Source organism: Hyla sarda, chromosome 9 (assembly GCF_029499605.1).
Source record: "Hyla sarda isolate aHylSar1 chromosome 9, aHylSar1.hap1, whole genome shotgun sequence".
NCBI classification, from domain to species: domain Eukaryota; kingdom Metazoa; phylum Chordata; class Amphibia; order Anura; family Hylidae; genus Hyla; species Hyla sarda.
The window spans coordinates 162,506,910-162,524,444 of record NC_079197.1 but is presented as its reverse complement, the minus strand read 5'-3'; the positions used below and the strand labels follow the sequence as shown (position 1 = coordinate 162,524,444).

Genomic DNA, 17,535 nt, shown 5'->3' with positions numbered 1-17,535 from the left:
TCAACAGGGACTCGCGGCACACGGCTAAGCCGGTCATCACCGCGTTCCCTGTCAACATACCACGCTAACTGCCGATATCAACACGCCCCGATCCGCCCATACAAGCGTGTCTGCAGCCCCACCGCTGCAGAAAAGCAGCGACATACATAGTACGCGGTGTGACATACTTATTAGTTATTACGGCTCTCTCGGTTAAGAATAAATCTTGGTGTGTAGAGTAAAGAGGGTAAAAAAATGGACAGAACAACATATCCTGCATTATTTATAACTGTCCATATAAAGTGACTGATGCAGGACAAGGCAATGATGATGTGGGACAGAAATACTGTCACAAATAAAGTGACTACTGCAGATGATTTCTAAATTGATACCTAATGATGTGCAATGGACTAAAAGGAGAATATGAGGAGAGTGTATACAAATATTGAGTATGTACACCAACATAGAGCAACAAAGACCTACATAGCTGGGGATGACGGTAATCCCGGTATTGCCTATCTAAGTGAATGGATGGCAGGGGATAAGCAGCGGGATGGGCCTAGAGCCTAGAATTCCCTAGTGGCTCCTACACTAGGGCCCTATACCTAGGTGGGGTGGTTGTCCTTAAAAAGGCGGTCCCACTCTGGAACCTAAACCCTATATACCCTAATAGCCCCTAGGTAGCAAGCTAGGACCGATATTAAGTCCTATTGGCCTCCTGAGGCCTCCCTCACTGCTTGGACATAGTCGGTCATACACCCATCGTCCCCAGATAATGAGTCAGATAAAACAAGTATACCGTATTTTTTGTCCTATAGGACGCACCGGCGTATAAGACGCACCCAATTTTTAGGGGCAAAATCTAAAAAAAATTAAGATTTTGAACCCAATAGTGGTCTTCAACCTGCGGGCCTCCAGATGTTGCAAAACTACAACTCCCAGCATGCCCGGACAGCCGTTGGCTGTCCGGGCATGCTGGGAGTTGTAGTTTTGCAACATCTGGAGGTCCGCAGATTGAAGACCACTGCATAGGAGGTAATACTCATGTGTCCCCGCCGCTCCGGACCCGTCACCGCTGCCCTGGATGTCGCTCCATCGCTGTCGCCGTGTCCCCGTCGCTCCGGAACGTCTCTGCTGCCGGCCGGGTATCCCCGCTCTCCGTCGCCGCCATCACGTCGTTACGCACGCCGACGCACGTACGCGACGACGTGATGACGAGGAAGGAGAGCGCCGGCCATACAGTGGATCCCTGAACGGAGAAGACACCGAGGAGGCAGGTGAGGTCCCCCCCCGGTGTCCTGTAAGCACTAACCCGGCTATTCAGTCGGGCTGTTCGGGACCGCCGCGGTGAAATCGCGGCGGTCCCAAACAGCCAGACTGAACAGCCGGGTTAGTGTCACTTTCCCTTCAGACGCAGCGGTCAGCTTTGATCGCTGCGTCTGAAGGGTTAATACAGGGCATCACCGCGGTCAGTGTTGTCCTGTATTAGCCGCGGGTCCCGGCCGTTGATGGCCGCAGGGACCGCCGCGATAGGGGTGTATTCGCCGTATAAGACGCACCGACTTTTCCCCCCCAGTTTTGGGGAAGAAAAAGTGCGTCTTATACGGCGAAAAATACGGTAGTTTATACTCTCATTAATCCCCCTGGGGGCCAAACTCTCTAACTCATACATCCATTTACATTCCTTTTGCAATAATATCCTGTCTTGATATGTTCTCTACCCCCTGAAAGGACAGTGCACCACAATCGCCCCCATGGTACTGGATCATATGTTTAGCTAGGGGTTTATCGCGTTTATTGCGTATATCTCCAATGTGTTCTAAAATCCTCCTCCCGTATAGTTTTTCCCATATATTGCCGGGGACATGGGCACGTGGCTACATAAACAACAGCCCTTGTGGTACAATTAATGAAACTATTAATTCGGTCAGACCTGCCCGTATGGATGTTCCGTATTTCTTGTGTCTTTGACATAAATGAGCAGGCCTTGCAATGACCACATTTATAGTTGCCCCTAATTTTATCTCTCCCCAACCATGTGTCTATACTGGGTTGATGTCTTGTAAGGGGACCAGGTGGCTCTGCGTGAGTTTGTCTCTCAGATTGGTCCCTCGTCTCTATGAGATCTGTGGGTACATACCGACAAAGTCCGTCAGGTCACTGTCCATTCTCAAAATATCCCAGTGTTTCTGTAGGATAAAATGAACCATGGATGCGGCTCTATCATATGTCCCTATAATTCTAGCTACTCTGGGACATGGTATAAGTAGCTGCTCTCTAGATGTCTGAAGGGCTGTGTTATATGCTCCCTTTAAGATGTAATAGGGGTATCCTCTACTAAGGAATCTCTTTCTTAAAGGGGTATTCCAGGAAAATGTTTATAGATATATATATATATATATCAAGGAAGGATGCCGCAGCACACGGAAGGTTCAAAAGTGTAAACAGTGGTTTATTCCATGATAATACAAGTTAGCAACGTTTCTGCTGCCAATGCAGCCTTTGTCCGCTTGACAAAGGCTGCATTGGCAGCAGAAACGTTGCTAACTTGTATTATCATGGAATAAACCACTGTTTACACTTTTGAACCTTCCGTGTGCTGCGGCATCCTTCCTTGATGTCTGAATTGCCTTGACCGGGGCTCCACTCGCTGCTTGCACCGCTATCACAACATTGTGGGACGTGCTGCTCTAATTCTCCTGTGCTGTATATATATATATATATATATCTCAACTGGCTCCAGAAAGTTAAACAGATTTGTAAATTACTTCTATAAAAAAAAATCTCAATCCTTTCAATAATTATCAGCTGCTGAAGTTGAGTTGTTGTTTTCTGTCTGTCAACAGTGCTCTCTGCTGACCTCTCTGCTTGTCTCGGGAACTGCACAGAGTAGAAGAGGAGAGTAGAGAATCTTAGAGTACACATGGTGGGGTGTCTGGGAATGTGCCTGTGGGGGCAAATTATATGGTCCAAACACACTTGTAAGACTACATTCACACCACGATTTCTTCATATGGAGGGGAAATTTCAAAACCGTCTGCTGCTGTATCCCCGCCGGATCCACAGCATACTGTGGTTTTGAGTCCGACAACAAAACTGGATACAGTGTAGATATGAGCCGACCTGAATCACTATCTGACTCTAGTCGGCTCATTAAAATGAATAAGATGCGGCGAGAGTCCGGCGAGGATACATCAGCAGCCGGCGAGTGTAGGAAGAAACCGTGATGTGAATGCACCCTAACTTGGAAACAGTTAAAATCTTTACTAGAAATTACTGTGCAGAATCCAGATAATAACTTATCTTCATAGCACAGGGTGGCAGATACACAATCCCATCAGTTTATATTCTGCTGCGGAGGGACCACACAGGTTGATTCACTATGGCGCAATTACTTAAAGACTTTACGCATGGTTTCTGCGCAATACAAAGAGAGTAGTGTGAGCATAAGGGTCCTTGCTCAGCTATTCTTCACTTCTGACTAGCAGGGAGCAGGATACATAAAGACATTTTTTCCCCTCTTTAGTGTCGTGTTAAGAAAGTCTTGGTAAAAATTCCGCACAGTGCCATGATCACCATGATCTGAACCAAGATGTGCCTTAGGGTAGAAGATTCTAGCAACTGGAGCTGGACTTGGTTTTTGTGTTGCCATCTAGGCCTTAACTTCTTTACAGGGTCTAGCAGGTTAGACATTGACTAAACTGAGACCTCCTTACTCTTTCTGGCCTGAGCCAGACCAGACTGTTTTTTTTGGTTCTAACCCTGGAAAAAGTTGTAAAAGACTCCTCCCATAGATCTTAGTACAAGTGTCTATGAAAAATCATATGTGACCAATGTTCCATTCATCTTTTTCACAGCCAATCCCCCGGTGGTAGCAGCTGGAACAAAGAGAGTAGTGTAAGCAGAAAAGTCCTTGCTCAGCTATTCTTCACTTCTGACTAGTCGTTTCTCCATCTTGGAGTCGGAAACAGGATACATATGATGTTTTTCTCTCTCTTAGCGTCAACTGGAGACATTCTTTTTGTAAAAATCTCTTTAAAATTCTTGGTTTTAACAGTTGAAAAAGGGGGAAATAACTCCTCCCATAGAACTTAGTACAGGTTTCTATGAGAAACAATATGGGCAAGTCATGTGACCAATGTTCTTTCCATCCTATACAAAGTCAATCCAGAGAAAAGTGCAAATGTTAACCATTACTCAAATCCTGATACATAGAGAGTGACTCTTCAGCCACATGACAATGTTACACCTTAGTAATGGGTACCATTATATATATATATATATATATATATATATATATATAGTTTTAGTTTTTTCTTTTCTGCAGGCTGTGAATAGTCTCCAATGGATCACTTGCAGATGATGCCAAACATCGTTGATGACGATGATGATGAAGAAGTGGAAGCATCAGCAGAGGTTCTTTCTTGCTTTTCCAGCAGACTTTCTGATGTGTGAACATAGTCATAGTAGCAGCAGGGCAAGGTACTTTAGCATTGTCCTATTGAAGTGAATGGGGCACCACTGCAGTACGTTGCATCTCTGCTAATAGTACGGGATGAGCAATTGTAAACACTGAAGAGGTTGTGGTGCTTGCCTGATTGCTGTCAGCCCTCCACAAAGATCATCCACAGGGGTTACAGGAGTGGGACCCCTGTAGATCTAATATGGACAGCCTATTCTGAGGAAAAATTCAACCTGGAAATTCCACTGTAGACAAAAAATTGTATTCTGCTGCACCGTGCACACAACGAAATTTGTTTCTGTGGAAGCCAAAATCGGGATTACGCAGCAGAGGTCTCCGCTGCGTAAACCCTGATTCCAGCGTCTGTAGAAACAATGAACATATTCATTGTTTCTGTGGATTCCACTCAGAAATGCATTGCTGTTTATGGGGACGGCACATTTCCGAGCGTTCCTAGCTACTGCAGAACACGCGAACTTGCAGAAGGTCCACCTGTGTTTTCCTGGGCGGACATTCTGCAAATTTGTCTCTGCATGAACATAGCCTTTAAAGGGTACTCCGCCCCTAGACATCTTATTCCCTATCCAAAGGATAGGGGATAAGATGTCTGATCGTTGGGGTCCCCCAGCTGGAACCACGCAATCTCTGTGCAGCACCCAGCATTCATTTAGAACGTTTGGAGCAGGCAGCGGGGGTCGTGTCGACACGGCCACTCCCTTCGCAACGTCACACCAAGCCCCTCAATGCAAGTCTATGGTAGGGGGCGTGACAGCCGCCACGTCCCCTTCCATAGACTTGCATTGAGGGGGCGTGGCCGTGTCGTCACAACCCCCACATTTAGCGTTCAGAACAAAACGTTCAGAACAAGTGTTCAGAACAAAATGTTCCGAACGCTGAGGCAGTGGAGTACCCGTTTAACTTTAATGGGTCCACCGCAAACCTGCATATTCTCCACTTTTGCAGATTTTATGCGGACTTATTGAAGTCAACGGGCAGCAATTTCTGCTATGGCCTTTCCAAAACGTAAAACATCCACAGCAGGTTATGTACAATGGAGAGAACTAGTATTTGATACATTGACGATTTTGCAGGTTGTCCTACTTACAAAGCATGTCGAGGTCTGTCATTTTTATCATAGGCACTTTTCAACTGCGAGAGATGGAATCTAAAACAAAAATCCAGAAAATCTGTTTGTTTGTATGTTTTTTTAAAAAATGAATTAGCATTTTATTGCATGACATAAGTATTTGATTACCCACCAACCAGTAAGAATGGCGGCTCTCACAGACCTGTTCTTTTTTCTATAAGAAGCCCTCCTGTTCTCCACTCATTACCTGTATTATCTGCACCTGTTTGAACTCGTTACCTGTATAAAACCTGTCCACACACTCAGTCAAACCGACTCCAACCTCTCCACAATGGCCAAGACCAGAGAGCTGTGTAAGGACATGAGAGATAAAATTGTGGACCTGCATAGGGATGGGCTAGAGGACAATAGGCAAGCAGATTGGTGAGAAGGCAACAACTGTTGGTGCAATTATTAGAAAATGGAAGAAGTTTATGATGACGGTTTATGATCTCCCTTGGTCTTGGGCTCCATGCAAGATCTCACCTTGTGGGGCATCAATGATCATGAGAAAGGTGAGGGATCAGCCCAGAACTACACGGCAGGACCTGGTCAATGACCTGAAGAGAGCTGGGACCACAGTCTTCAGGGAAACCATTGGTAACACCCTACGTCATCATGGATTAAAATCCTACAGCACACGCAATGTCCCCCTGCTCAAGCCAGCGCATGTCCAGGCCTGCCTGAAGTTTGCCAATGACCATCTGGATGATCCAGAGGAGGAATGGGAGATGGTCATGTGGTCTCATGAGACAAAAATAGAGCTTTTTGGTCTAAACTCCACTCGCCATATTTGGAGGAAGAAGGATGAGTACAACCCCAAGAACAACCGTGAAGCATGGATGTGGAAACATCATTCTTTGGGGCTGCTTTTCTGCTAAGGGGACAGGAAGGCTGCAGCATATTGAGGGGAGGATGGGTGGGGCCGTGTATCGCGAGATCTTAGCCAACTACCTCCTTTCCTCAGTAAGAGCATTGAAGATGGGTCATGGCTTTGTCTTCCAGCATGACAACGACCTGAAACACAGCCAGGGCATCTAAGATGAAGCTCCATAAGAAGCATCTCAAGGTCCTGGAGTGGCCTAGCCAGTCTCCAGACCTGAACCCAATAGAAAATATTTGGAGAGAGCTTAAATTCCATATTGCACAGCGAAACCTGAACGATCTGGAGAACGTCTGTATGGAGGAGTGGGCCAAAATCCCTGCTGCAGTGTTTGCAAACCTGGTCAAGAACTACAGGAGACGTTTGATCTCTGTAATAGCAAACAAAGGTTTCTGTACCAAATAGTGAGTTATAATTTTCTGAAGTATGAAATAGTTATGTCATGCAATAAAATGCAAACTCATTTTTTAAAAATCATAGAATGTGATTTTCTGGATTGTTATTTTAGATTCCGTCTCTCACAGATGTTGAGTACCTATGATAAAAATGACAGACCTCTACATGCTTTGTAAGTAGGACGACCTGCAAAATCGGCAGTGTATCAAATACTTGTTCTCCCTACTGTATGTGTAAACGGATGAACGGATTTTTCACTGCATTTCACCTTGCAGATTCTGATCAAAAGAAAAAGATGTCAATGGGTTTAAAGGGGTACTCCGCTCCTAGACATCTTATCCCCTATCCAAAGGATAAGATGTCTGATCGCGGGGGTCCCACAGCTGGGGACCACCGCGATCTCCCTGCTGCACCCGGCGTTCATTTAGAGCGTCATGTGCAGCGCCGGAGGCTCGTGATGTCACGGCCATGCCCCCTCAATGCAAGTCTATGGGAGGGGACGTGACATCACAAGAGGGGTGAGACAGTGATGTCACTAGCCTCCGTCCCGCATTGCCAGTCATCCGGAACAAGATGTCTGGAGTGCCGCAGCCGACATCTTATTCCCTATCCTTTGGATAGAGGATAAGATATCTAGGGGCGGAGTACCCCTTTAAGATCCACAACCATGGGTAATCCACAGCAAAATCCAACAAAATTCATTTCATTTCAGTTTATTTGCAGAATCTGACTCCCCAATTGAAGCCAATGGGATAAACCTGCAAAAAATTGGCAATATATCCACTACATAAAGGGACATGCTGTGAATCTAAAGTCAATGGGACTTTTCAAGCTGTATTTTTCTGGCGGATTCTGCTTGGAAATTCCGTCATGTAAATATAGCCTTATAATTCTGCAGCTGCAAATCTGTCCTGGTTTGTGCAGATTTTTCACAGATTTCAGGGTGAGAAAAGTAAAAAACATTTTTTACATGAATGTATTTTTTAAAATCCACAGGTGCAGATTTTAAGGTGGTTTGCAGGTGACAAAAATCTATTTTTTTGGGAATTTTGCTAATGAGTTAATGAGTCCATCAGTAACCAAATACTATAGTTATCTTGGTTGGTGTGACCCTGCGAGACAAATGGATCTCCATGACTAAAGCGGCATCTTCATCAATTTAGGACTTGATTGTCCTTAAATTACAAAGCACATAATAATCCTATGTGTTACGAAATCAATAAGAAGTCATTTACTGGTCACAGAAACTGTATAGTCCCGCATTGCAGCTGCCACATGTTGGTTGTACCGCAAGATGTCACTATATGTGGGCACGGTGTCATCCAATATGGCAGCCTCACCATCCAATTCCAGTTAGTGCACAATGGTTAGTGTCCTAGAAACAAGTGCAGCTACCTGCGGGTGACAACACCAGCTCTGGGGATATCTGGAAGCTTCACTGTCACTTCTATTGTGGGATGTGTTTTCCTTTAAAAAACAAAAAGACCAACTTTAGTCAACCAATATGGAAAATATTTAAAGAGTACCTGTCATAACCTAAATAAAAGTTACTCAGTAAAAAATCCTGATAATGCACATATAATTTATATATGTCTAGCATCTACATTTCTCTCACAAATACCTTCTATGTGTTGCTCACTTGGTTTGTCATTCTGTGCTCTAAAGGGGGCGTGTCCTCACTCTGCATGACTCATCTTCCTCCCTGAGTGTGCTGTGCTGTGTCTCTTCATCTAATCACTGCAGGCTGCTCTGTAACCCCCTCCTCTTTGTTTTATTGCTGCAGTCTGATAGGACAGGAGTGAGCACCCTTTTAAAGAAAACTTAAATTAATTATTTATTAGAACAATGACTACTGTTAATAATTCTATCAACTGGACAGTAACGTATACTGACCCCATGCTGTGATGTCTACTCTAGATATACCTCAGTGTGTTATGGCACTCCGGACAGCTGGCTGCGGCATTTTATAACTCCTGTGACTGCTCCATTCACTTCATGCCGGATACTCCAGAGACAGAACAACTCTGCCTGCTTAACAGAGGTTTGTGGCACAGTTAAAGGACTAAATCCTATAATTTCCTATTTTCTCCTTTTCAAGTTAAGAGGTACTACCAGGGGGGGGGGGTGAGTGCATATATATATATATATATATATATATATATATATATATATATATTAAAATCAACTGGTGCTAGAAAGTTATACAGATTTGTAAATGGCTTCTATATAAAAATCTTAATCCTTACAGTATTTATCAGCTGCTGTATGCTCCACAGGAAGTTGTGTAGTTCTTTCCGGTCTGACAAAAGTGCTCACTGCTGCCACCTCGTTTTTTTTTCTTCCTTTGGCGTTTCTTCCCCTGCACTTTATTATTGATTTTAATGTATACATAGTGGGGGAGATTCATCAAGACCTGTGTAGAGGAATAGTTGCTGAATTGCCCATAGCAACCAATCAGATCGCTTCTTTCATTTTTGACAAGGCCTCTGAAAAATAAAAAAAAGCCATCTGATTGGTTGCTATGGGCAACTCAACAACTTTTCCTCTGCACAGGTTTTGATAAATCTCCTCCAGTATGCAGTGAGCTCCTGAGCTCCCCCTAGTGGACAGAATTTTATAATGTAACTTTATGTCTACACAAAGGCTTTTGGAGCTCTGTAGCAGAAAAACAGATCACCAAACACTATAAAGATAAAATAAGAAGTTATTTAGCGCAAAAAATTGTCCCTAATGGCATCAAATAACTTAAAAAGGGAGTAGTTCTCTACCAACAGGACTGAGAAGCTTCAGCGAGGACCTCCTTTATCGACAAGTGTTTTCCAGCCAGTGTGCCTCCAGCTGTTGCAAAACTACAACTCCCAGCATGCCTAGACAGCCTTCGGCTGTCCAGGCATGCTGGGAGTTGTAGTTTTGCAACAGCTGGAGGCACGCTGGTTGAAAAACACTGCTATAGACTCTTTATTTCCATGTCCAAGAAAATGCAAGAACGTAAAAGAAGAAATGCTTGTATGTCCTTCATTATAATGGATGGAATGTCTCCCCCTTCTGCCCAATACAATAGAGGGGTCTGTAATATCACAGAATGACTTGAGGATTGAAAGGGGGTGTAATGTGAGTACACAGGGCGCTGTTCACACACATGAATTACCTGATTGTGAGGTGATACCAGGCTCTTACCTGAGGCTTTCATCCTGGCGGCAGGGATCTGCGGGATGGCAGCTTCTGTTCCCTTCTCGACATTCTTCTTAGGAATTGTTAGAACAATGTCTTTTAGGCCATGACAAAATGTATTACTGCATTGCCCAAAATTTTTTTTTAAAGTTATGGATTTTGGGATTCAACAAAAAAATAATTTTTTTTTTTTTACAATGTGCAATTTTTGAGAAAAAGATATAAAAATCATACTTATTGCCAATAGGTGGCACCAGAGAGCAATTTCTCTTCTCAGTATTGTTTCCCCCCCTATTGCATGGCCTATAAGACTCCAAACACCACGTATTAACCCCCTCAGTCCCATAAAGTTCTGTCTATTCCACTGTATTTTATTAATAAGAAGCACTCTGTTTTTTTTCCCTCCCATGTAAGTTCTTATTAGAAAATAATGTAGAGGTTCTTATGTATTCCTTGTGCTTACCTGTTTAACTGATATGACAGGCATGAGGTTTCAGCCATACCGATTGCAATTCTGTTACTGAATGAGTATAATTACTAAGTATCCTGATCCCATAGCCTGAGGCAGCAGCAGTGTACAGATAGAGCTGGAGGGGGAAGTGTATAACTACTTTATATCCTGATCCCATACAGATAGCAGCAGCAGTGTACAGATAGAGCTGGAGGGGAAGTGTATAACTACTATATATCCTGATCCCATACAGATAGCAGCCGCAGTGTACAGATAGAGCTGGAGGAGAAGTATATAACTACTATACATCCTGATCGCATACAGATAGCAGCAGCAGTATACAGATAGACCTGGAGGGGAAGTGTATAACTATTATTTTTCCTGATCCCTTAGAGGTAGCAGCAGCAGTGTACATATAGAGCTGGAGGGGTGATTATAACTACTAGATATCCTGATCCCAACGTGATAGTAGCAGTATACAGATAGAGCTGAGAGGGGAGAAGTATAACTACTATATATCCTGATCCCATAGAGGTAGCAGCATCAGTTTACAGATAGAGGTGGAGGGGAGGTGTATAACTAATATATATCCTTATCCCAAATAGGTAGCAGCAGCAGGGCGAGCGTCGTGTGCCGTCACGCCTGCGCCGGCGTGTGACGTCACGCTCCGCCCCGCAGTGCAAGCCTATGGGAGGGGGCGTGATAGCTATCACGCCCCCTCCCGTAGGCTTGCATTGAGGGGCGGAGCGTGATGTCACATGCAGGCGTGACGTCACATGCCGCCCGCCCTGTAGTCGCCCGTAATCAGACCCGGAGCGAACACGCTCCAGGGACTGATTACAAACAAGGTGCCTCGTGCATGATCCCGGGGGTCCCCAGTGGCGGGACTCCCGCGATCAGGCATCTTATCCCCTATCCTTTGGATAGGGGATAAGATGTTTAAGCACCGGAGAATCCCTTTAAAGTTTGCCTCCCACTCTGCAGGTGTGTTACCAGGTGGCCTATAAATCTGACTTATTGTCATGTACCACCATGTTTCTCCCTGTCGGAGGAATGTGCAGATCTCCTCAGCTTCCCCCATCAGCTGTGATCACCAGGGGAAGATGTTCCTCTGCACATTTCTCCTGCAGCGGTTCAGCTGTCAGACCCGGTGTCATCAGATGATCAGGATTTACAGAAGACGTTGTCCAGATGGGACAATACCCCTCTAAGGCTTTGTGAATTGCTTCTAATAGTGCCCAGTATCTCAATCTGATATCTCACATGTCTTCTCTTTCCTCAGTGATCGCTGATCTGCAGCCAAAATGTGTCCTGACTAGCGCCAAGCAAGACCAGCATCTTACCGACTTCCTCCAGACATTAAGTAATGCCAATTCTTTACCATACAGCAGTGGTATCAAAGTCTGGCCCTCCTGATGTTGCAAAACTTCACCTCCCAGCATGCCCGGACAGCCTTTGGCTGTCCGGGCATGCTGGGAGTTGAAGTTTTGCAACATCTGGAGGGCCACAATTTGAGACCACTGCCATACAAGCTTCTTACATGTGTATTTGTTCATTACTCTTATTTCTTAAAGGGGTACTCCCCTGGAAAACATTTTTTTTAATCAACTGGTGCCAGAAAGTCAAAGATATTTGTAAATTACTTATTACTTTTTTGTGTAGACTTAATGACAGGGGGGAGGGGAGGAGCTCATCATACTCCAGGGGAAACGCCCCCAGCATCTAAGAGCAATTCAGACAGACTCATTTCAGTAATACATAAATCAAAAGGTATTTTACATTTTAACACATGCATATTATTATGCTACAGGTGTTAGGAAACATTACTACACTGATTAAAGCATTTTTTTTATTTTCTCACTAATGACAGTAACGCTTTAAAGGGGTACTCCCCTGGAAAAAAAAATTTTTTAAATAAACTGTTGCCAGAATATTAAACAGATTTGTAAATTACATCTATTTAAAAATCTTAATCCTTAAAGTACTTATCAGCTGCTGTATGTTCCACAGGAAGTTCTTTTTATTTTTTTTTACTTTCTTTTCTGTCACGACCACAGTGATCTCTGCTGACACCTCTGTCCATTTTAGGAACTGTCCAGAGTAGTAGCAAATCCCCAAAGAAAACCTATCCTGCTCCGAACAGTTCCTAAAATGAACAGAGGTGTCAGCAGAGAGCACTGTGGTCAGACAGAAAGGAAATTCAAAAAGAAAATAACTTCCTGTGCAACATACAGCAGCTGATAAGTACTGGTAGGGTTAAGATTTTTAAATAGAAGCAATTTACAAATCTGTTTAACTTTCTGGCATCAGTTTATAAAAAAAAAAAAAAATTCCAAGGGATTACCCCTTTAAAGCGTTACTGTCATTAGTAAGAAAATTAAAAAAAAAAATGCTTAAATCAGTGTAGTAATGTGTCCTAAGACCTGTAGCATAATAATATGCATGTGTTAATATGTAAAATACCTTTTGATCTAAGTATCACTGAAATTAGTCTTTCTGAATTCTTCTCAGAGGCTGGGGGGTGTTTCCCCAGGAGTATGATGAGCTCCTCCCCCTGTCATTATGTCTACACACACACACATTTTTACCCTTTTTCATAAAATGACCAAATAGAAACAATTTTTCATATAAATAATAGTTTAGCACCTTGTATTGCTTGTCACTATGCATGTAAATGCTTCTCTTCATAAAGACTGCAAGCTGTCTGCTTCTTGTCTCTTTAAATTAGAGGGGCAAAGGTTTCTGCAGTAATATCAGGAAGTATTACTTTACTGAGAGAGTAGTGGATGCATGGAATAACCTTCCTGCAGAAGTGGTCGCTGCAAATACAGTGAAGGAGTTTAAGCATGCATGGGATAGACATAAGGTTATCCTTCATATAAGATAGGGATAGGTATAAGGTTATCCTTCATATAAGATAGGGATAGACATAAGACTATCCTTCATATAAGATAGAGATAGGTATAAGGTTAACCTTCATATAAGATAGGGATAGACATAAGACTATCCTTCATATAAGATAGGGCCAGGGACTATTGATAGGATTCAGATTATTGGGCAGACTAGATGGGCCAAATGGTTCTTATCTGCCGACACATTCTATGTTTCTATGTCTCCTGGGTATGGTGAGGAAGAAGAATTTACCATATATATCATGTTGCCCTGCGTTATATATAGTAAAATGTGATGACAGGCTCCCTTTAAAGGCAATGTGTCACCAAATGTGATTATTTTTTTAGAGGTAACATTTTTTATTTTATTTATTTTTTTATATTTTTGGAAATATTTAAAAAAAAATTACTTGTCACAAAATATGAAAAATTTAATAATAACTTGTCATATCTCCCACTGTTGACCAGCAGAGGGAGCTAACATGAAGATTCTGATGAAAGCAAGCACCTTGTCTGGCTGCTGCAAATTAGACCTCGCTTGTCTGCTTTCCACCTCTGTCTATGTGCAAAAGGAGATGGTGGTGGTGGTGGGGGGGGGTTAAGGGTTGATGGAGTTTTGTAGTTTTTTCAATTCCACTGTCAACATTTTGTTGGTGTCTGAAGAGTGGTAAAAGAAAAAACTAGATGTCTCTTGATAGGTCACTGCTCCCCATGGACTTCAAGAAAATGGTGCTGGCTTCCCCTTTCATTTCACCTAGCCTGTGCTGTGCACATATGCAGTAAGCAGCCCATGCTTTTCTAGGAGACACTCTCAGTCTTAAAGGGGTACTCCGGTGAAAACCTTTTTTCTTTTAAATCAACTGGTGGCAGAAAGTTAAACATATTTGTAAATTACTTCTATTAAAAAATCTTAATCTTTCCAGTACTTATTAGCTGCTGAATGCTACAGAGGAAATTCCTTTCTTTTTGGAACACAGAGCTCTCTGCTGAAATCACGAACACAGTGCTCTCTGCTGACATCTGTGTCCATTTTAGCAACCATGCATAGCAGATGCATGCTAAGGGCAGCATGGTGGCTCAGTGGTTAGCACTGCTGCCTTACAGTGCTGGGGACTTGGGTTCAAATCCCACTAAGGACAACAATAAATAAAGCGTTATTATTATTATAATAACGTAGGCAGAGAGAACTGTGCTCGTGATGTCATCAGAGAGCATTCCAAAAAGAACTGAATTTCCTCTGTAGTATTCAGCAGCTAATAAGTACAGGAAGGATTAAGAATTTTTTTATAGAAGTAATTTACAAATATGTTTAACTTTCTGCCACCAGTTGATTTAAAAGAAAATCGGTTTTCACCCGAGTACCCCTTTAACTTTCTTATGCCCTGTGCCTGCCATAAAGCAACTGTGTAGGTGTTGTGAAATAACACACCACAAAGAGGCTACAGTAATGGCAGCCCCCAGTACGCACTTTATTAATAAATAACATTAAAACTACATTGTCCTAAAACTAAATACATAAATGAAATGCTTTATCTTGATAGAATAATTTTATTTATAAAAAAAATTAAATGGTGACACATTCCCTTTAAACAAGTCCTAATGTGTATATGGCTATATATGTGATATGGCTTTCAACAGTGACCCGTGCAGATACCTTTACCACCTTGTATCTTTATTCTAGAACCGGCTCCAGATGGTGCAGCTGATGGAAGATTCACAGCGGAGATATGTCTATTTCCACGGGTGGACTTTGGTAAGTGCCCCGGTGTTACCATCGTAGGAGCCTATCACTTCATGAGAAATGAGACGCTCTTTACCATCTACATCACAGGGCTGCTAAATGGCTATTATGCAACAGTATCTTCAAACTAGCATCATACCTTGTCATTGCATGACAAAAATGTGGATGCAGACTGTACAAGTGATCCCTCAACTTACAATGGCCTCAACATACAATAGTTTCAACATACAATGGTCTTTTCTGGACCATTGTAAGTTGAAACCAGACTCAACATACAATGACAATCTGGACAAAGACAGTTCAGATCTGTGAAACTTTTGTCAGGGGCCGAGAGAACCGGCCAATCAGAATGGGCAATTTACTGGTAAAACACCTGTATTACTGAAGCGTATGCACTGACTGGTGTCTGGTAGCGCCTCCTACAGTACAGGGAGGTATTACATGTTCTGTACTCTTTACCTGTACCAGGGTTAGCTGCTCCTTTGGACACCAGGTGAGGGCGACTCCATGTTACTTTTTTAGGACATTGCGTGTACTGTACAGGACCCCCAAGAAGCTCCTGTAATCTACATAGACCAGTGTTTCCTAAGCAGGGTGCCTCCAGCTGTTGCAAAACTACAACTCCCAGCATGCCCGGACAGCCTTTGGCTGTCCGGGCATGCTGGGAGTTGTAGTTTTGCAACAGCTGGAGGCTCCCTGCTTGGAAAACACTGACATAGACAGTAATTACAGCTTCCAGCAGATCTTTATTACTTTTATATGTAAGGATTTGCTTTATCTATATTAGTTATCTACTTATTTTTCTTTAATTCTCACTTTTTCCTATTTTTGGATGACATTTTGGGGCTTTAGAACCAATTACCAGGTTTCCATAGAGTTATGGTCTCAACATACAATGGTCTCAACATACAATGGTCGTCCCAGAACCAATTAATATTGTAACTTGAGGGACCACTGTATTAATAAAAATCACTAGAAGGCCCGATTTACAGCAATTAAGGGGTTATACCAAAACTAAATAGATATATACTGGGGGTCCACTACCGGGGCACCAGTATTTGCTAACCTGTGTGCCTCCAGCTGTTGCAAAACAACAACTCCCAGTATGCCCGGACAGCCAGCAACAGCTGGAGACACACTGTTTGGAAAACACTGATCTAAGGCTGGGTTCCCATTACGTTTTCCCCCATACGGGGAGCTAAGAACTTGCGCTCCCGTATGCCTTCGTATGCGCTCCCGTATGTAATTAATTTCAATAAGCCGACCGGAGTGAAACGTTCGGTCCGGTTGGCTCATTTTTGCGCCGTATGCGCTTTTACAACCGGACCTAAAACCGTGGTCGACCACGGTTTTAGGTCCGGGGAAAAAGTGCATATGGCATATCGTAATGGGAACCCAGCCTAACTTGCTATCAAAGCACTATTTCAAGGGACAGTGACTAAATTATCATTTTCTAGGCTCCTTGCCCACCACTTCATTAAAGGGGTATTCCGGTGGAAAACTTTTTTTTTTAATCAACTGGTGCCAGCATATGTTTGCTATGGGGATTTTCTCCTACTCTGGACAGTTCTTAAAATGGACAGAGATGTCAGCAGAGAGCACTGTGGTCATGATGTCAGCAGAGAGCTCTTTGTTCCTAAAAGAAAATAATTTGCTCTATAGTATTCAGTATCTAATAAGTACTGGAAGGATTAAGATTTTTTAATAGAAGTAATTTACAAATCTGTTTAACTTTTGCACCAGTTGATTTAAAAAAAATAAAAAAATAAAAAAGTTTTCCACCGGAGTACCCCTTTAACTATCTGTGCTACTGTGGAAGCAAAGTGCAATAATGAGACCACTAGGATTCTGTGAAACAACTTTCCTGAGCTTCTTTCAATTCTAATATAATAAAGTGGCTTTGTCACCATTTGGAATGTTATAGCTTTTTAGTCAGATGAAGGGATATTTGGTCACTGTCCCTTTAAATGTTGTTTTTATGTAACTTTACTGAATTGAGCAATTTCTGGGGTGCATTTTAGCACTTGAAAGTGTAATGACTAATTCAGATGCAAATTTTTATAGATGTAAATGTACCCAGCTAAATATGTTCTAAGTCCAATTTACTAAAACTACTGATGAGGACCTTGAGAGATTGGCTTACCGTGGTGCAAAATTTTGTCTTTTTTTACTCATACAACTCTAGTTTACCACACAATTCATGTAGGGACGTTGTCAGGAAAACTATCATGGCAGCCAGTCAGCACTAACTCTGACCAAAGGTCAACAAAGAGATTAGTGCTTTATGGAGAGACCCTTGTTCAGCTGCCTTCTTTCTGACAAAGGACAGGAACATTAACTTAATTGTAGAACAGGATATCACCTAGGAGAGAAATGTGGCTTAGGAGTTTGCCTAGCGATAGTTAAAGCTAGGAAATGTACACAGTTCACTGACT

At 42.7% G+C, this 17,535-nt stretch overlaps 1 protein-coding gene across 8 annotated transcripts in view; it reads left to right on the top strand.

The window, feature by feature from the left end:
• The window catches only part of MSH5 (mutS homolog 5), a 113,508-nt gene that overhangs the window by 39,768 nt on the left and 56,205 nt on the right, over positions 1-17,535 (top strand). For 6 of the 8 annotated variants that reach the window (XM_056540526.1, XM_056540522.1, XM_056540521.1 and 3 more), the window contains exons 2-5: positions 4,307-4,395; positions 8,764-8,887; positions 11,751-11,831; positions 15,041-15,112. In XM_056540526.1, coding sequence (XP_056396501.1) covers positions 4,324-4,395; positions 8,764-8,887; positions 11,751-11,831; positions 15,041-15,112 — 349 coding nt within the window. In that variant the 5' untranslated portion in view covers positions 4,307-4,323. Of the gene's footprint in view, positions 1-4,306; positions 4,462-8,763; positions 8,888-11,750; positions 11,832-15,040; positions 15,113-17,535 lie in introns of those variants that run through there. The other 2 variants (XM_056540528.1, XM_056540529.1) reach the window with 2 other exon arrangements.